This window comes from Myotis nattereri (genome assembly GCF_964212035.1).
Source record: "Myotis nattereri genome assembly, chromosome: 9".
Taxonomy (NCBI): domain Eukaryota; kingdom Metazoa; phylum Chordata; class Mammalia; order Chiroptera; family Vespertilionidae; genus Myotis; species Myotis nattereri.
In genome coordinates this window covers 43,500,395-43,521,257 of record NC_138084.1, presented here as the reverse complement: position 1 = coordinate 43,521,257, position 20,863 = coordinate 43,500,395, and the positions used below count along the sequence as shown (strand labels likewise).

The 20,863-nt window shown below is 46.2% G+C and overlaps 1 protein-coding gene across 1 annotated transcript in view; it reads left to right on the top strand.

The window, feature by feature from the left end:
• The window catches only part of FAM168A (family with sequence similarity 168 member A), a 185,338-nt gene that overhangs the window by 147,441 nt on the left and 17,034 nt on the right, over positions 1–20,863 (top strand). The window contains exons 3-5 of the mRNA XM_081098645.1: positions 11,668–11,748; positions 14,864–14,890; positions 20,233–20,358. Coding sequence (XP_080954771.1) covers positions 11,668–11,748; positions 14,864–14,890; positions 20,233–20,358 — 234 coding nt within the window. The remainder of the gene's footprint in view (positions 1–11,667; positions 11,749–14,863; positions 14,891–20,232; positions 20,359–20,863) is intronic.

Sequence of the window (20,863 nt, the reverse complement as noted above, 5' to 3'; positions counted from 1 at the left end):
CAGATTTAAATTTTCATGAATTAAATTAACATTCTGTGGTTTTTCCTTTTGGTCTCATCTAAGAAATACTTTCTAATCCCAAAAAAATCAAACTGATATTCTTCTATTTTTTCTAATAGTTTTAAAGTTTTGTGTGTTTTAAAAAATATTTAGGTCTTTGGTCTTTCTAGAATTGGAGAAATGTGAGGTGAGGATCTACGTTTTCTTTCTTTCTTTCTTTCTTTTTTTTTACACAGAAAACCAAGTATCCCAATATGTTTCATTGAATCTGAGCGGGATTCTTCCCTTTACCAAATCTCTTTAAACAGAATAAAAGAGTGGATTGACCTGGGAGGGAAAGGGCTTCACGGACCAAATAATCAATTTGGAGAATTTCATCTTACTCTTTTATCTCTTTTTAGAAGAAAAATGCAGGAGGGCAGGAGTCATTGACCAAACAATCTGTAAAGTACTGAGTATCTCCCCATCTGCCTTATAGATGTGGTGAAGCGGGTGGTGGGGGAGGGAAAGCAGCAGCAGCAGCAGCATACTCCTGGAGTGGCGATTGAAACAGAATAGACCATCTGCTTTCCATTAAAATTTCTCCCATACTGGCAGATAGGGAACTTTGGGGATATTTTTAGATTTGTAAAAGAATTTGCCCCCTGAGGAATAGCACACACTTGGCCGTATATACTTACCTAGGAGCAATTTTATTATTAGCTTTTACTACTAATACATTCTTTTTGTTTTTGGTAATGATATATATTTACTTTTCTCCTGGAATTGCTTTTACACTAAAGACATATCAAGTTTAAGATTACTCTGGTTTTAGCAGCCTTTCTGGCTCACCCAGGGCTCAGCCAGGGTGACTGACCCACAGATTGCTGGTCTTTTATCTGGACAGGTAAATTCTCCCTCAAGATGCAACACATCCTGGAGCATAATTGATATTCCCCCCTTTCTTGTTCCTTGGGGAGTTGCCTTGCCCTAAGAACAGGGCTTCACTTATACCCTTACGGTCCCTGGGACTCATTAGTGGGAGGCTGGGTGGCTGGGCTTTGAATCCAGTGTGCAGGCTACCTTAGGTTCTGGCCTGGTGGGCAGGTAAGACCAGTGCTACAGAACCACTGCCTGCCTGGCTGACCTGTATTCTCCACAGGGCACTCTCAGCAGCCATGCCCCCAGCTAGTAGGAAGAATTCAGATTCAGACTTTTTTTCTGGAATGAACAAATTCAAGAGTACATTTAATTTAGTTTCTTTACTTCTGCCTATTAAAGAAAAGAAGAAAAAAGCCTATAAGCCCTGCAGTTAGAACATTTCCATCTTATTCCAAAGCCTTTTAGCTCATGGCAATAAAAATGAGATTTTGCTGTCAGGATGAATTTTTATAGGCTCTTTCTCCTAAACATCTTTGTAGTTCCCTCTCTCTTTACTGTTACTGTTTTAGATTTGCCTTTGGTCTACTGCAGTAACTTCCTATCTGGTCCCTCTTTCTCTGGTCTCATCCACTCTGAATCCCTTTTTATATGGCCGCTGGAGTAGTATTTGTAAACTCCCCAATTTAAAATCCTTCGATAGACTCCTGTTATTTATTTATTTATTTATTTTTTAAATATATTTTATTGACATTTTTACAGAGATGAATGGAGAGGGATAGAGAGTTAGAAACATCAATTGGAGAGAGAAACATCGATCAGCTGCCTCCTGCACAGTCCCTACTGGGGATGTGCCCGCAACCAAGGTACATGCCCTTGGCCAGAATCGAACCTGGGACCCTTGAGTCCACAGGCTGACGCTCTGTCCACTGAGCCAAACCGGTTAGGGCGACTCCTGTTATTTATTAATAATTTCCATCCCTTAGCCTGGAATTCAGATCTCTTCACAATATATCCCCAATGTATCCATTTATCTTCATTTCCTACCCCCTCCCCCCCATTATGCTCTAAACTTCAACATACAGAACTATTTGCCATTTCCCTAATATGGCATACATTTTCATGTCTTCATGCATGCAACAAATATATACTAGTATTTCTTTGTCCCCACCCTCACAAACTTCTGACAAACTCCCGTCACTCATTTCAAGGCCAACTAAAATGTTTGTTCTGCCCTAGCCGGTTTGGCTCCGTGGATAGAGTGTCAATCTGCGGACTGAAGGGTCCCAGATTCGATTCTGGTCAAGGGCACATGCCTGGGTTGCGGGCTTGATCCCCATTAGGGGACATGCAAGGGGCAGCCAATCAATGATTCTTTCTCATCATTGATGTTTCTATCTGTCTTTCCCTCTCCCTTCTCTCTGAAATCAATAAAGATATATTTTAAAATAGAATAAAATGTTTGTTCTTCTGAGAAGTCCTTCATTTCCAACTCTCCCAGACCTGTTCTTCACTCCCTCCTCAGGATTCCACTAACATCTAAACATTATTTGATGATGTATTATATATGTTGCTTAAAGGATAATATAAATAACCTATATTATTCCCTCCATTAGACCACAAGATTCTATGTAAACAACCTAGCACCATGTGTGGCACAGAAGATGCAGACTGTGCTGATGGATGATGATGAAATCTGGATTAAGTCACAGCCACGTTAGGCCTTCACTGGTCAATTATCACCAGAGTTTTATGTCAGTTCAATTTTTTAAAAATCGGGGAAAACACATCTGTAGGAGAATGAACAGGGCAGGGGAAAATGGTATTGTTTTAAGGGAAGTCTGACAAAGGTGGGCAGTCAGAATGGGGAACAGTTGAAGGAATTGGGTCTGTTAAATTTGTGCAAGAGAAAATTCAGGAGGAATAACTGATCTTCATACCTCTGGAGGGTTGTCCTGGAGCATAGGGAGATGTGTTCTGTGAGGGTAGATCTAGGACCAGTGGTTGCAAAGGTGTTCAGGGTTAGATTCCTTATAAGGTAGGTTTTTAGTTCAGACTGAAGAATTTCTTAAACTCCAGAGCTTTCCAGCAAGAGCTTTGACTGCCTGGAGAGGCTTGGACACACCACCATTAGAAGGGTGTGCTGGCAGAGGCCATGTGGCCAGCCATGTGGGCCATTACAAAGGGTATTTCTGTACTGAGTGGCAAATTGGACTCAGTCACCTCTAGTACCACTTCTAACTCTGTAATTCAGTGCCTGTGTGATGCTTTTCAGTAACATGAGCATAACCTATATTAAGATAGTGGGAACAGAATAGCCTTTTTTTTTTTTTAACTGAACCATCTTTGACCAGATTGATTCTCTAGAGTAATTTCATATTTTCCAGGTTTTGAAGTTGAAATAAAAGAATCTTAGCAAAGAAAACAGCAGCCAAATCCAGAGGCTTATGCTGAGGAGACTCATGTTTTGAGGAGAGGCAGGGAAGTTGGTAGGAATGGACTTGATCTCTCACTCATGAGGCCTGGGTTCTATCTCCACTCTGCTAGTTGTGTAAGATAAGCCTAAGCTTCAATACACTCATCTCTAAAGTGGAACTAAGTATTTCATAGAGTTAGGATAAAGATTAAGTCAGATAAAGAGGTGCCTGGCACAGTGCATTCTGACTGTTTGCTTATCTTTCTCCTTCATTAGTTAATGACCTGTCAAGGCCAGGGACCCTGTCGATTTGTTTCTTTTGTTTTGAACCTCTCATAGCTCCAGAATACAACCTCCCTGGTAATCTCTTTATTGAGTACCTATTCTCTACCTTATCTGTGCAAGGCACTAGAGATGCCAGCATCATCTTCAACAGAAGCAGCAAGATGAGCAATATCAGTTGGGGACAAGGAAACAAAAAATTTGAAACAAAACAAAGTTGTGGGGAGGAAGCCCAGCTTACCTGTGATGCCCTTGCTAGACAGAGGAAGTTGGTGGTAGGGAAGGGATATTCTCTATTGGCCACACAAGAATATTGCCCAGCCTGCATTTGAGTTGAGATACTTGCTGATCCAGGCTGGGGGTAGTGTGTTGACCCGGCAGGAAGTGAGAAGGAGGAACTGACCAAGAGCCATTGTGTAGAGACAAATGAGACTTAGCTGTGCCTTCAAGGAGCTTACAGTTTAAGGAGGGGGGCAAGATAGGAAATATAAACAAACCACTGAAGTACAGTGTAATAAGTTCTGTAATTGGGGATGCAAGTGTCTTCAAATGTGTTCTCTTCTAAAGAATAGAAGCTATAGGTAGAGTTTGTGCAGTATGAGAAGTCACTTTCATTCAGAGCAGTCTAATGGAGGGTGCGTCTTAGGAAAGGAAGGCTTTCACTCTCAATAGAGATGTAAAGGCTGGAATGAATGATCCCATGAGTGTGTTGTGTAGAGGAGGCTCTAGTCCATATGTGAAGGTGAACCAAATGGCCTTTAAGGTACTTCTAACCTCAGCAGTCTGTGACCCTAAGTCCATTCCTTTACCCTGGCCTGAGGATGTCACCTATAAAATGAAGAGGGTTGGGCTAAAGCTCCTACTGTTTCTGTTCTATGCTATCTGCCAAATTTAAGTGAGTGAAATAAAATCCCACTTGGAAGACTTGATGGAGGATCCTATAATTGCTCATAAAGGGAAAGTCACAATCTCTCACATGAACCTGAATAGAGTCCAAGCATGAGACTGGATCACTTTGGTTCCCAGATAAAACCCCTGACTTTTTTTTTTCCCCCAATCCTCATCAGAGTATATTTTCACATTGATTTTTATAGAGAGTGGAACGGAGGAAGAGGGACAGAGAGAGAGAAACATCAATGTGAGAGAGACACATCAATTAGTTGCCTCCCACCTGGTCCCAACCAGGGCCTGCAACTGAGGTACATGCCCTTGACCGAATCGAACCTGGAACCCTTCAGTCTGCAGGCCGACGCTCTATCCACTGAGCCAAATCAGCTAGAGCCTAAATCCCTGACTTCCTTCTAGAGAAGTGGCAGACCTCCACATTGCTAATTAAGTGACAACAAGTTGGCTATCTCAGTTCTGAAATCAGAAAATGAATGGGGTCTGGGGAAGAGAGATTAATTTTCTTTGGAACTGGGAAGGATTTTAGTAATATCTTTGTATATTAACAAAGATACACTATTAAAGCTCAATATTTACAAATCCCAAAGAAGCTTTTAAGGATTTAGGGATTTAATCTTTGACTTTTAAGACCAACGTTTCATGGTCAGTCAAAATACCAATGACATTTAAAAACTACAGAGAGCAGTGAGACAGGCACTTACACATTGCTAGTGCAAGTGTAGATTGATAGTCTTTCTAGAAAGCAGTGTGACAAAGTATGTGAAGACTGTTAGCATGTCACTTCTGATTACCTTCTCTGCTCTAGCCCTGATCTGAGCCCCATCTTCTGTTGATGACAGATGTTTACAATGGCTTCTATGCTTCCCCTCTTAGAGTCTCTTTTCAACACAGCAGTCAAAATGACACTTTCAAACATAAGCCAGATCATGTTGTAATTCTGCTCAGTATCTCATGATGACTTCTCATTTCATGCAGAGTAAAAATTGAAGTTCTTACAGCTTATAGGGCCCTACATGAACTAACTTCTACTACTTTATCTACTCTTTTACTACTGCCATTGCCCCCCTCGCTTATTCCACTCAGCCACACTGGCCTCCTTGCTGTTCCTCTATGCTCAGAACTGAGGGCCTTTGCACTGACTGTTTCCTTTGCAATGCTCTCTTTTCAGCAGTCTGCTTGGTTAACTCTATTTCCTTCAAGTCTTCATGGAAATCTTACCTTCTCAATGTGTCTTATGCTGGTTACCCTATTTAATATTGCAATGCCCACCCTCAGCACCGTTGCACTTTTGATGCCCTTTATCCTGCCCTTTTTCTTTTTCATAGCGCTTAAGACTGTGTTTGTTTATATTTTATCCACTGCCTCTCACACCCTCTTAGAATCTAAGCTCCATGAGGGCAGGGATCATAGTGTCTGGCATAGAATAGAGACTCAGATATTTATTGAATGGATAAGCTTTAAAAATAGCTGACTTTAAAAAAAAATAGCTGTCTTTTGACCTAGAAATCTCATTTCTAGAACTGGTTCCTAAATAAATAATTAGAGGTGCAGCTAAAGATTTATTTAGGTTCTCATAGCTTATGTATAATAAAGAAATGTAGCAAACAACCTAAACATCTAAAAATAGTTAATGGTTAATTCCATTGCTATAGCTACGTAATAGAATATTATAAAGATATTAAAATGTTTTTGAAGAATGTGTAATTACATGGGAATCCTATCTAATAATAGAGAAACATGGTAATTAACCGTAGCTTCGCTGTCCTTCCCATTGGCTAATCAGTGAGATATGCAAATTAACTGCCAACCAAGATGGCGGCCAGCAGCCAGGCAGCTGAAGTGAACAGGAGGCTTGCATGCTCCAGTGACGGAGGAAGCCAAGGTTCCTCGCCTGCTGCTGTCGACCTCTGAGCTGCAACTCTAAGAAACACTGTTGCAATTATAGAAGCTAAACAATCCCCAGAAACCTGCTTTCAGCCTGCCAGCCTCGGAGCTGGAGCAGAAACAGTGTTCCAGTTATAGAAGCCAAACAAACCCAGATCAGCAGCCGAGGTTTCAGAGCTGGAGCTGAGCCTCAGAGCTAAAGCCGGCTCTCAGTTCCAGTGACAGCCATAGAAGGTAAATAAATCCCAGAATAAAAAAAAAAAGAAAAAAAGGAGAGGTTGGGAGCTTCAGTCACCCGCCAGCCTGAAAAGGGTTCTTAGCCCCTCACCCAGACTGGCCAGGCACCCCAGTGGGGACCCCCACCCTGAAGGGTGTGTAACCAGCTGCAAACAGCCATCATCCCCTCATCCAGGCTGGCCAGGCACCCACGCGGGACCCCCACCCTGATCCAGGACACTCTTCAGGGCAAACCAGCCGGCCCCTACCCGTGCATCAGGCCTCTATCCTATATAGTAAGAGGATAATATGCCGCCCAGCACCGGGATCAGCGGAGCTGCGAGGCCTCCCGAACCCAGGATCAGCGGAGCCGCGAGGCCTCACACCCTGGGATCAGCAGAGCCGCGAGGCCTCCCAGCACTGGGATCAGCAGAGCCGCGAGGCCTCCTGGCACCGGGATCAGCAGAGCCTCCCAGCACCTGGATCAGCAGAGCAGCGAGGCCTCCCAGCACCGGGATCAGCGGAGCAGCGAGGCCTCCCAGCACCTGGATCAGCAGAGCAGCGAGGCCTCCCAGCACCGGGATCAGCGGAGCACTGAGGCCTCCCAGCACCGGGATCAGCGGAGCAGCGAGGCCTCCCAGCACCTGGATCAGCGGAGCAGCGAGGCCTCCCAGCACCGGGATCAGCGGAGCAGCGAGGCCTCCCAGCACTGGGATCAGCGGAGCACTGAGGCCTCCCAGCACCTGGATCAGCGGAGCAGCGAGGCCTCCCAGCACCGGGATCAGCGGAGCACTGAGGCCTCCCAGCACTGGGATCAGCGGAGCAGCGAGGCCTCCCAGCACCGGGATCAGCAGAGCAGCGAGGCCTCCCAGCACCGGGATCAGCGGAGCAGCGAGGCCTCCCAGCACCGGGATCAGCGGAGCACTGAGGCCTCCCAGCACCGGGATCAGCGGAGCAGCGAGGCCTCCCAGCACCTGGATCAGCGGAGCAGCGAGGCCTCCCAGCACCGGGATCAGCGGAGCAGCGAGGCCTCCCAGCACCGGGATCAGCGGAGCAGCGAGGCCTCCCAGCACTGGGATCAGCGGAGCACTGAGGCCTCCCAGCACCTGGATCAGCGGAGCAGCGAGGCCTCCCAGCACCGGGATCAGCGGAGCACTGAGGCCTCCCAGCACTGGGATCAGCGGAGCAGCGAAGCCTCCCAGCACCGGGATCAGCGGAGCAGCGAGGCCTCCCAGCACCGGGATCAGCGGAGCAGCGAGGCCTCCCAGCACCGGGATCAGCGGAGCAGCGAGGCCTCCCAGCACCGGGATCAGCAGAGCAGCGAGGCCTCCCAGCACCGGGATCAGCGGAGCAGCGAGGCCTCCCAGCACCGGGATCAGCGGAGCAGCGAGGCCTCCCAGCACCGGGATCAGCGGAGCAGCGAAGCCTCCCAGCACCGGGATCAGCGGAGCAGCGAGGCCTCCCAGCACCGGGATCAGCGGAGCAGCGAGGCCTCACTGCCCCAGTGTCAAGCGGAGCCATGAGGCCTCCCAGCACTGGGATCAGCGGAGCCGCGAGCGAGGCCTTCTGGCCCCTGGAGCAGCGTGACAGGGGGCAGCGCCCAAACCCCCTGGTCGCCATGCGGCTCTGTGTGTGACAGGGGGCGGGGCCACAACCTCCCTATCCGCCCTGCTCTGTTCATGACAGGGGAAGGCGCCCCAACCCCCTCATCGGCCCTGCTCTGTGCCTGATAGGGGGGAGCTCCCCAGCCCCCTGATCGCCCTGCGGCTGTGTGTGTGACAGGGTGCGGCGCCCCAACCCCCCCAATGGGCCCTGCCCTGTGTGTGACGGGGCAGAGTGCTCCAGCCCCCTGATCGGCCCTGCTCTGTGTGTGACGGGGCAGCGCCCCAACCCCCTGATCGGCCCTGCCCTGTGTGTGACGGGGTGGCGCCACAACCTCCCCATCGACCCTGCTCTGAGCCCGACCAGGGGCTGCACCTAGGGATTGGGCCTGCCCTCTGCCACCCGGGAGCAGGCCTAAGCCAGCAGGTCGTTATCTCTCGAGGGGTCCCAGACTGTGAGAGGGCACAAGTGGGGCTGAGGGACACACACCCCCCCGCCAGTGTACAAATTTTTGTGCACCGGGCCTCTAGTATATTTATAATGTTAAAGTGTTAGAAGGCAGAATATAAAATTAATATCCCTACTTCACACTTCATACAAAAAATGGATCAATGATCTAATCTAATAAAAGAGAAACATGCAAATTGACCATACCTTGCCTACACCCAAAGCCACGCCCACCAGCCAATGAGAGCCACTGTATGCAAATTAACTGAACCAAGATGGCGGCTGGCAGCCACAGAGCTGGAGCAAGCAGGAGGCTTGGTTGCCCTGGCGATGGAGGAAGCCAAGCTTCCTGCCTGCCCTGGCTGGCTGTGGCCTCCACTAAAGGCAACAAAGTTTCAATTATAGATGACAAATAAATCCCAGATACCTGCTTCCAGCCAGCCTCCACTGGGAGCTTGGGTGGCTGGGGGCCATGGCCAGCCTGCAAACAGCCATCAGCTCCTCACCCAGGCTGGCCAGGCACCCCAGAGGACCCCCACCCTGAAGGGGCTGTGGCCAGCCTGCAAACAGTCATCAGCCCCTCACCCAGGCTGGCCAGGCACCCCAGCAGGGATCCCCACCCTGAAGGGGCTGAGGCTGTGGCCAGCCTGAAAACAGCCATCAGCCCCTCTCCCAGGCTAGCCACACCCTCAAGGGGTGAGGGTCCCTGCTGGGGGGCTTGACCAGCCTTCAAACAGCCCTCAGCCCCTCACCCAGGCTGGCCAGGCACCCCAGTGGGATCCCCACCTTGATCCGGGATACCCTTCAGGGCAAACCAGCCAGCCCCCACCCATGCACCAGGCATATAATAAAAGGGTAATATGCAAATTGACCCTAACAGCAGAACGACTGGGAATGACTGGTCACTATGACACACACTGATCACCAGGGGGCAGACGCTCAATGCAGGAGCTGCCCCCTGGTGGTCAGTGCACTCCCACAGGGGGAGCTCTGCTCAGCCACAAGCCAGGCTGATGGCTGCCAGCACAGCAGTGATGGCAGGAGCCTCTCCCGCCTCCTCAGCAGTGCTAAGGATGTCCGACTGCAGCTTAGGCCTGGTCCCCACTGGCAAGTGGACATCCCCTGAGGGCTCCTGGGCTGCCAGAGGGATGTCTGACTGCCAGCTCAGGCCCGATCCCCTGGGGAGCGGGCCTAAGCCAGCAGGTGGACATCCCTCAAGGGGTCCCAGACTGCGAGAGGGCACAGGCTGGGCTGAGGGGACCCCCCCTCCCCCGAGTGCACAAATTTTTGTGCACCGGGCCTTTAGTTTAAATATTAAAGCCCAAACCGTAAAACTCTTTGAAGAAAACATAAGGCTAAATCTCCATGACCTTGGATTTGGTGATGGATTCTTAGATATAACACCAAAAGCATGAGCACAAAAGAAAAAATGGTATATTGGACTTCATCAGAATTTTAAAAATTTTGCATCAAAGGCATGATCAAGAAAGTGAAAAGATAACCCACGGAATGGGAGAAAATATTTGCAAATTATATATCTGATAAGGGTTTACTATCCAGAATATATAAATTCAGTAACAAAATAACCCAAATTTAAAAATTGGCAAATGTTTTGAATAGATACTTCTCCAAAGGAGATATACAAATGCCAATAAGCATGTGGAAAAATGCTCAACATTATTAAACATTAGAGAAATACAAATAAAAACCACATTGGAATACCACTTTATACCTACTAGGATGTCTGTAATCAAAAGTAACTAGTGTTGATGAGGATGTGGAGAAATTGGAAACTTTATGCATTGCTTGCAGGAATGTAAAATCGTGCAGCCACTGTGAAAAACAATTATGGTTCCTTCAAAAAGCTAAGCATATAATCGTCATATGGCCCAGCAATTCTGCTCCTCGGCATATACCCAAAAGAACTGAAAACAGGACTCAAGGACTTGTATCCCAATGTTCATAGCAGCATTGTTCACAATAGCCAAAGGGCAGGAAAAAAACTCACAAGTTCATCAACAGATGAATGGATAAATAAAATGTGGCCCGTACATAGAGTGGAATATTACTCAGCCATAACAAGGAATGAAGTTCTGATCCATGCTACAACATGAATAAACTTTGAAAAACATGCTAAGTGAAAGAAGCCAGACACAAAAGGACAAGTAGCGTTTGATTTTGTTTGTAGAGACAGAAAGGAGATTAGAGGTTAACAAGGGGCTACAGGGAGAGGGAATGGCAAGTTATTGCTTCATGGGTGCAGAGTTTCTATTTGGGGTTGATTAAAAAGTTTTAGAAACACATAATGGGGATAGTTGCACAACATTGTGAATATAATTAATACCACTGAATTATACACTCAAAATGGCTAAAATCACAAATTTTGTTACATATATTTTACCACAATAAAAATTATCAACCCCCCCCCCCCCCCACAAAACACTTATGCCAGATATAAAGTATACAGTGTTGGGCTGCATCTGGTGTATGCAGGTTCTCTAGAGCCAATTGTGAGCAACTCTCCCCAGCTACTCGTTCAGTGATGTTAGTAGCTTGAAATTGGCCAAGGTGGGAGTATTTTTATTATGCAACTTCACAAATGCTACAAAACAGAGCTTCACCTCAGTCCCCTCGAGCCAGTTAAGTATTTACCTGCATACCACTAAATATATATATATATAAATAGAAAACTGTCTGGAAGGATAGATGCCAAACTGTGATTACCTCTAGGGAGAAGAATATTGTAGCCAGAATACAACAGAAAACTTACACTTCTTATCATATACATTTCTATATTGTTTCAACATTTTTACAGTGAGCATATAGACATATATTTCTTATACTGTTGTGTGTTTTTTAATGGACAGGAAAATCTGCACATGATGGGACTGTGGTGTGATGGCTTTTCTCTAGAGAGGGTAAAAGCTAATCACATATACTGTCTGAAATGGCCTGTGAAGAGGCTGAAGGCCAAACCTGGGACCTGGATTCTGTTTCCTCAGAAATATGCTTTGCTTCTTGCCCAACTAAATGGAGCTTTTCTTGTCTCTTTGTAGGTTACCCCACAGCCTACCCAGCAGCAGCCCCTGCCTACAACCCCAGCCTGTACCCCACCAATAGCCCCAGTTACGCCCCAGGTAAGAAGAAAGTAGAGATAATAGTGGTGAGTGGGATAGGAGGTGGGATCTATTGAGAAAAACAGACCCACCTGCTGGCTTTTTCCTGTTCTTAATTACTCTGGGCTCAGCCTGTATAAGTATGATTCTCCTGGGAGTTCCCTCTGGGAATTGGGCAGTTCAGCCTTAGGGTGGGGGCAGTAGTAGAATCTCCTCCATTCTACTTGGGGCTTAAGATTGACCCATTTCTCCTCTGTTGGCATATCTGAGACATGCATCCTCCTCACAGAACCTTGTCTGCTCACCCAAACAAGGTCCAATTCCATTCTTTGCTCAGTTGCCTCTGAAGGTGTCATTAGAAACTCTCTCTCTCTCTCTCTCTCTCTCTCTCTCTCTCTCTCTCTCTCTCTCTCACACACACACACACACACACACACACACACACACACACACACACACACACTTACTTACTGAGTGTGTGTGGATTTGGAAGAGAGTGAGAGACTTGCCACCAGGGGATAAAGAGCTGGTTTTCAAGCTGCGTCAAATAACATGTTTTTCAAAAATCATAAAGATCCAACACTCCTTGGATTCTTGGCTGGTGCTTTAACACTCGAGGGGCAGGAGAAAGAGTGTGGGCTCTGCAGTTAGTCCTGGGTTTGAATCCTGATTACTCAACTCACTAGTTGTGAGGCCTTCGACAAGTTACCTGACATCTGAGAAATGTGCTACCTACCTCAGGGTTATAGATGGTTTAATGTAAGTTCCTCTTCATTTACTCAGCAAGAATTTATTTGTTGATTGTCTTCCACACTGGGATAGAAAAAAAGAATGCCATTTTTGGCTCAGTGGCTTACCGTCCATTTGGGAGCTGGCATATAAACAAATTCCTGGCTGTGCAGCGTGATGAGTATTGTAGAAGGGCTACAAATAAGAGGAGAAAAGCAGAGAAGGGAACAACAGTCTGCCTGAGATGAAAAGTGTGGGAGAGGCTTCACATAGGGCCTAGCAATGGCGACTTGAAGAAGTAGGGGTGTAACATTGGAGGCCCAGCTGAGGGTGGAGGCTGTGAATTTGTCCAGACTCTGTTCCCCAGACCTGGGGTATTTTCTCATGATGTTCAGAACTGGTGAGAGATTGTGGAATTGTTTTAGGATTAGTTTGGCAAGAAAGTAGAGGATGGGGAATAAATAGCTAGTATTTGTTGAATGGTTCCTATGCTCCAAGGACTATTTTGAGCTCGTTATGGATATTAACTTGGTTTATATCACAATAAACCCTTGATGTTAGTACTATTGTTATTCCCATTTTTCCAACTGGGAAAACTAAAACTTTAGAAGTCAGGAAACCAGCCCAAGATCCAAGCCCAGGCGTCCTGCCACCACACCTGCATGTGCTCTTAACCACAACATTACGCTTGGACCTGGCCAGAGAAAATTGAGGGTTAGACTAGAGCAGCCAGACCAGAGAGGGAAGGGAGAGCAGATGGAGGGAGCTGAGACTGGGGGTGGGGTGGGGGGAGTAGACATTGGAAAGCTCTTGGCACATATAAAGTACCAATTAAACTTTAATTTTAAAGCAAAGTATCAGCCCTCATCAAACTTGATTTTCCCCAATTTTGAAAATTCAACGCATTTCTAAGCTGTGACTAAACCAACCCAAACCATTTTCTCAGAAACCTACAAAATCCATTAGAGAGGGTGGGATTAGCTCATGGTGTCAGAAAGCCCCAAACTGGGGAGACCAGGGTTATAGCATCCTGGTTGCCTGGTCTGTTTCATATTCAGGAGGCTGGCATCTGCACTCCCCAGGCCTGCTGACTGCAGTGGGGGAGCTCTTGCTGCAGGGGAACTGACTGGCTCAAGGACAGAGAGGACAGTGTGGGTTACTTTCAGCTTCCTGCCAGAGCCAGCCACTGTGATGCTGAGAGTTGCCTGTGGGATAGAAACCTGCAAAGGAGCCAGGCTCTCAGGCTTAAATTTCTCTCGGCTTCTTCAAGGAGACCAAAAAGTTGCTTTAGAGAGAGCTATTTTTCACAGCTCTGAGTACCCTCATATGTCACCTGTCCAGGATGCAGGGCAACATTTCAGTGGTCTGAAGGCAGTGTAGGTACTTGGAGCTTTTCGCCCAAGCTCTTAATGACTTCGGGGATCTTATTGAAGAACTCCCCCCCCCCCCCCAAGAGGCAGGAGCCAACTGACACTTGTTTTCGGAATCTGGAGGCCAAAGGATGTGTTGTATTGTCATATTAATGGAAATCTGACTTGAAAGTGAAAGGAAAGGATAAGTAGGATAACGGATATAGATAAGGATGAATACTATCTCACAAGAAATCTGTTTATAAGTCATTTTCATTGATTGTTTCACTTGATTTCATGGCAGCCTTGTAAAGTGCAAGTGTATTTTTCCCATTTGACATGTGATGATCCTGGGGAAAGGATTTGTGTTTACTGAACACCTGTCATCTTCCAGACACTGTGCAAGGCATGTCACAAGCTTTCATTTTTACCTTAGTCTTGTAAGGTAGCGCTTCTTGTTTCCAGTTTTGCTCAGGGAGTTAAATAACTTGTCCAGAGCTGCTCAGCGAAAAAGCAGTAGAGCTGGGATTCAAATCCAACCTGTTTGAGCCCACAGCCTGTGCTCCTCCTCCTGACCACATTTCCCCGGAAGCCTCAGGGAGGGGAATGCCTTTGCATTGGCTGTAGCTCTCTCGGGCTTTACAGAGAGCTCTTCAGAGGCCAACATGATGATTTTGTCCCTGAACCTTCATGTCCTCTAGCACATAATCTCTGTCATGGGTGAAGTCCCTCTGCAGTATTTGGGGGAATTGAAATTTGCTCTTAGCATGGACAGGCAAAGAGTGGGACCCTGGCCTTGTTCACATCCAGGCCGCTTCTGGGTCAGCTGCTGGAAGATGCCATCGCATTCAAGGCGGTGCCCCTCCGTGGGCTTTTCTGGATGGCAAGTCTGCTACTCCTCTCCAGGTGGAGGCACTTCGCACCCTCTGCACTCTCTGTTTCTTGTGTAGCTTGGGGTAAACTGCTAACTTGAGACAAAGTCTGTTTTTATAACTGCAATGTATACTACTTTGCACAGATTCTTAGTGGTAATTTCAACTAACATTTCTATCCAACAGAGTTTCAGTTCCTGCATTCAGCTTATGGTAGGAGAGCTATTTTTCCTCATATGTATTATGGCCTATGAATGTGTTATCTCGTAACAACAGTAGACCCCCTCTCCTGCCCTCCCCAAACCCACCCCTTAGGCTTGGGCTCCCCCAGGTGGCTCAGCAGCAGTTCCTAAAGCATGCAGGAACATGTATGATGGTGCAAAATCATGGGTTGGAGACACACATGAACCGTCCCCTAGGGCAGCAGTGAAGGATCATGGCACTAAAAGGTGTCTCTCCCCTTCCTCACCTCCGGAGTCCCATCTGACCCAGGTCAGAAACCTTTACCGTAACTGGCTGCTAAGTTCAAACAAGTGAAACAAAATTTTTGGGCTGCTATGGCTCCTCTGTTGGCTTTGAGGCAGCCTCTTGGAGGAGTACCTGGATTATGCCTATAAGAATCAAAAGCAAAACAAAAACAGTCAGCCCCCAGATCAGATTCTTCATCTCCATTGGCAGTCTGACATGTTTGAAGACCTGGTTGACTTGAGATAAAATCTGTTTCCTTCGCCCAGATCTTGAGCTCTGGATCTTTTTCAGGGCATTTTCCTGAATGGAGAGAGGTGAGGGTCAAGTGTGCCAAAATGAGCGAGGGACCAGAGCTGGGTTCTCTGGGCAGTGTGGACTCCAGGCCCCAGGCACCACAGGAACTTATGGGCACCTGTGCGGGTCCCAGCAGTGTAACTTGACTAGGTCCTTTTTGTCATAGACAGGAAGGGACCATGGGAGGGACTTGCCACTTTCACCACCCTCACCTGGGCTGCTCAGGACAGTGATTTTGTAAAATCTCTGCACACTTTCTCAACTTATACCCTTAAATGATTTGGGTGCTGAATATTGAATTTGTGTGTGGCGCATCTTTCAGAAGATGAGCTGTGAAAATTTCTCTTTGCCACTGTTGTGTGCTGTGTGATCTTGGGCAATTTGCTAATGTCTTCAGGCTATAGATAATGTGTTTTATTCCAGATGACACGTAAGGTCCGTTTAAATGCTAACAACCAGTCCTCTTAAAATTTTATTATTTCAGTTTTGCTAGTTACAGACTTGTTTCTCCGATCCTTTATGGGGAGTCACTTGTTTGCCTCAAGATGTATGAACTTGGACAGAGGACTCAATAAAAAGTGGGAGAAGCTCTCATGCTCCCTCATGCCTCCAGTTATAGCATCCACAGTTCTAGTCCAGGCCCTAAGCTGGTCCTTTGAACCTACAAAGACCAGTAAGACAGGGACCCTGTTCTCAAGGAGCTCCCAGTTTAGTAGGAGAGACAGAGAAGCCAGCTTCTAAGAATTACAGTGACTGGAAAATAGTGGACCATATGGGATCTATGAGGGGGCTGTGGTCAAGGAGTGGGGAAAAGAAAAGACTCATAATACAGATGGATGAGTCTTTAGCTCATAATTGATGAATTAATAAATGTTTACCAGTTAGCACTTAGGGAAAGACTGGGCCAGGAAGGGTGACCATTGTCAGCAAAAATACAGAAATGTGACGTTCCTTGGCACATTCTGGGAATGACAAACGAGTTTGTGTGGCGGTACAGGGTTAGAGAATGAGAACAAAAGAGAGTCTAGAGAGATCATAGGACTAGATCATATGGGGCCTTGAATGCCACACAAAGAGTTCAGTCTGTAGGCAGTGGACAACTGTGGAATGTTTTTAAAAAAGGGTTTGTGATTAGGTTTAGGTCTTAGAAATAGCACTCTGGGTACAGCTTGGAGATTACAGTTGGCAGGTTTAAAAACAAACAGAACAGTGAGGAAGAAATTGCAGAAGTTCAGGTGGAAGGTGATGAGAGCTTAAATTAGAGCTCTGTGGGATAGAAGAGTAAATGGATATCAGGATTAGAAACTGTAAGACTGGGTGATACTTTATATTTTTTTAATATTAAAAAAATGATTTATAGAGAAAGGGGAAGGGAGAGGGAGAGAGAAACATAAATTGGCTGCCTTCCAGGCATGTACCCTAACAGGAATGGAACTGACAACCTTTCAGTGCACAAGATGATCCACTGAGCCACGCCGGCTAGGGCTATGACACTTTATTTTTGATCCTCGCATCAATACTATGAAAGTAATCAGGGAATTATTATTATTGCCATTTTAGAAGACAACAGAATGGAAGTTTAGAAAGGTTGTGACTTGCCCAAGGTCTCACAGTTCATAAGTGGCACAGCCCAGGCTAGAATTCAGATTTCCTGACTTACTACATTGTTCAGGATGATGGTCCCTTGCTGCCTGTCTTCCTTGTGAGTGTGCTTAGCAGACTGTTCAAGTGTCAGAGGGCACGAGGGCCCCGTATCCAGGGAAGTGAACAACCCAGCACGTGGATGTGGGCAGCATGCTGTGACTGGGCCATGGCCCTTCACTGCCAAGGGTTCTCTCTCTCTTTCTCTCTCTCTCTCTATCATTTTCTCACTCTTGCTCTCTCCTTTTTAAATTGAGGAATAATACATATACTATAGTATATACAGTCAACGAGTCTCAAATATACAGCTCAGTAATATTTGACATATGTATACACTTATATTTAACTACCACCCGGTTCTAAATATAGAAACCTTTCTCGGAGTTGGTAACTTTCATGGCATCCAGGAGCAAACGTGCCTGTCAAAGCAACCTCCTCTGTTACCATGCCTCTAAAAGGCTCAGTTGGGTTGTCTTCATCCCACAACTGAGCTCTGAGCCACTCACCAACAGAATGGTCACTTTGTACATGGAGGAGGAAGATCATATGGCACAACGAATGAGGAAGCCAAGTTGACAGCTAACATTCTTTTTTGGTTTTTCGTCTTTCTATTTATCCAGTTATTTAAATTATTAAGTATTTAAAAATATAAAGAAATGTATTTGTTTTCTTTATAATGAAACCAGAAGAAGATATTCACTTCTTCAGGAACATGTATAGTTTGGTTCACTTGATCACTTGGGAAAGACATAATCAAAGGCACAGTCGCACTTGCTTCTTTCCTGGTTAATCTGAAACATTATTTTACTGTGTGTAATGCTGTCTTGTTCACTCTCTGGTTGGCGTGTGGCTGTGTTGCATCCCCCGCTAAACCATAAGTACCTGTGTGCAGTGACCATGACCCACGTGTGTTCCTGTCCACCGTGGCGCTCCCCTCAGTGCTGAGTGCAGTAGGCCTCAGTCACTCTTTGGTTAATTTTGATTTATTTACTTTGTCACACAGTCCTTCAGGCTAATGTCAGGCTTTTGGCTTATGATAAAAATTATGGTACAGTATTCACCACTCGGGGAAACAGCTGGACCAGAACTGGACCTCCAAATTCTCTGCAGCCAAATTCAGGCCTCCTGAGAGTCTCTGTGAGGATTTTTCTTTTTAGGGAGGTGTTTTGGGTGGGCAGAGCTATCCAGCCACATGGAGTGGCAGGTTCTAAATTTAGAGACATCTTGATAAGATTTTTCAGCACTAATTGGATCCTTTATTAACCCCCAATCCCCACTCACCCCTATCCCAGAAAAAGAAACCCAAGAGAATTATTTAAAACTGACTGCCCTCATCCTACATTGTCTGCAAAGCCATGTCTTGATGTCCAGCAAAGGCCCTGGACTCTGCATGAGATTCTGCTGAGTCTCCATTTCTTCGGCCAGAATTCTCCTTTTAGTGTCACCTCCCTGCCCATGATTTTCTTCTCATTTCTCAGCATCTACTGTATATATTGCGGGCCATTAATGCAAGCTCAAGATCAGCCCACAACAGCTAGATTTATAGCCTTGGATCAGCAAAAACAGCAGTCCTTGACTTCCTTCTCTGGGCCCAGTATCTCATGACCAAAGGAACTGAGGTGTTACCAGTTACTCAGACAGGCAGGGGGTTATGGGACCTCTCTGGAGGTGGGCTCTCCTTATCCTGGTGGAATTAGAGTGTACAGGCATACTGTCTTCTCATAACATCCTGTCTTACCTTAGCCCCTTATTAAAATGTTTCAAGTATATCGGACTGTTGCCAGTGCAGCCCCGCCTCCTTCTAATATTCTTTAAAACACCCATATACATAACTCCCAAGACCTTATTTGAATAGAAGAGATATTGTTAAAGTAATTATTTTTACTCTAAGTAGCAATTTGTGTCAAGAATGTTTCTCCTCTAGTATTTGAAAGTATATCAAGGGAAATATCTAAAATGTTAGGCATTTCCCCCCTTTGAAACCCTATTTCCTCTCTCCTTCCCCACAGGATACCATGAAGGTAAGTTTTTTGTGTGTGTGTTTTTTTTAAGTTATTCCCACTTCTAGAACATATGAAGCATCATCCTTCACATTTTTCAAGCTGAGCTTTGAGTCAGCCTGGGAAGTCTCTGTAAATTTCTTTCAAACTGGGCCTCATCTCTATTTCACACCTACTCAGGTTTGACATTTACTTTCTTTTCTTTTTTCTTTCTTTTTTTTTTTAAAAAAAAATATTGATTTCAGAGAGGATGGGAGAGGGGGAGAGAGATAGAAACATCAAGAATGAGAGAGAATCATCGATCAGCTGCCTCCTGCATGCCTCCTACTGGGGATGGAGCCCACAACCCAGGCATGTGCCCTGACCGGGAATAGAATTTCAACCTCCTGGTTCATAGGTTGATGTTCAACCACTGAGCCACACCAGCGGGCAACATTTACTTTCTTAGTGGCCCAAAAGATCATCTCTAATTCACGAGGAGATATCTCAAAGTGAGGGAGACACCAGTAGCACCTCAACAGGAGGTATAACGGGTATTCAAGCCATTTGTCTGTCTGGCCGTGGCTGGGTATATAGAAGGAATTAGCAGGGAGTGCCAACATGGGCCCTCTAAGCTGCTAAAGCTCAATCCCTTTAGAAGAGATGGCAGTCCAGCAAGGTTCATGTCATATGGTAATTAATTTGGGGTTCTCTCTTTGAAAGCAACTTATTAAATACACCTCCAGATGAGATTTCAGGCTTAAAGAAAGAGTACTCAGTTGATCTGTCCCAATAGACAGTCGTCAAAGGCTCCAAGTTGCTACACATTCATGAGAAAGTGGCTAAGGAATAGACCAGGGCCTTAGGCCAGAGTGCCACACAGTAGGAGACAGTATTCACAGGTGTCTTCGTGGTTTTGGTAGTGTGTAGAAAATTTGGACTCTCCTAATTTAATATAAGCTCAGATTTCCTGGGGTTCACATCATTTGGAAGCTCACTTTAGCACTCCTCTCGACCACCACCCAGCTCAGAAAGGCTGGACCGTTCTGTGTGTCTGAACAGGCCCCTTGAGTTATATGTTTCCATCCAGCCCAAGACCCTTACTTTGTGTCTGTGATTGGTGGTGCCCACTTCTTATTTCTGCCTAATGCCATTCTTGTGTCTTCCCTTAAGCAACTCTGCTGATGAAACAGGCCTGGCCACAGAACTCGACTTCCTGTGGCACTGAAGGCACCTTCCACCTCCCAGTGGACACCGGGACCGAGAACCGAACTTACCAAGCATCCTCTGCGGCTTTCAGTAAATACAGCCTGTCTCCTCCTTTCCTGTTCCTCTTGGTTGGGACTGATTTGTCTCTTAGGAAGAGAGGAAAGGGAACTTTAAAAAGTGACATTTATAAGACACTATTTTAAGAGGTTCTCTTACCCACGCAAAAAATTGGCCTTCCTCATATAGGAAAGGTCATCCTCTTTGATCATGCAGCCAGCTCTGGGGAGACACAAAGCAGTGAGGGAGGGAGAAGGAAGTGCTCATCTGGCCAACAAGTTTGATGAGGGAAGGACTGTTACTGTGTTTCAAGGGAAAGGACAGAGGGGACATTTGAACACCTGCCTGTGGACCTTTAGACAGAGCGGGCTCCTCCAGCTAAGCTAGCACAGGGGTTCTCAACCGGGTGCTGTGGGCATCTGGATCAGCACCCTTGTTGAGGGGCTGTCCTGTGCATTGTAGGGTGCTTAGCTGCATCCCTGACATCTCCCCATTGGATCCCAGTACCAAACCCTCATTATAGCCATCAAAAATGTCT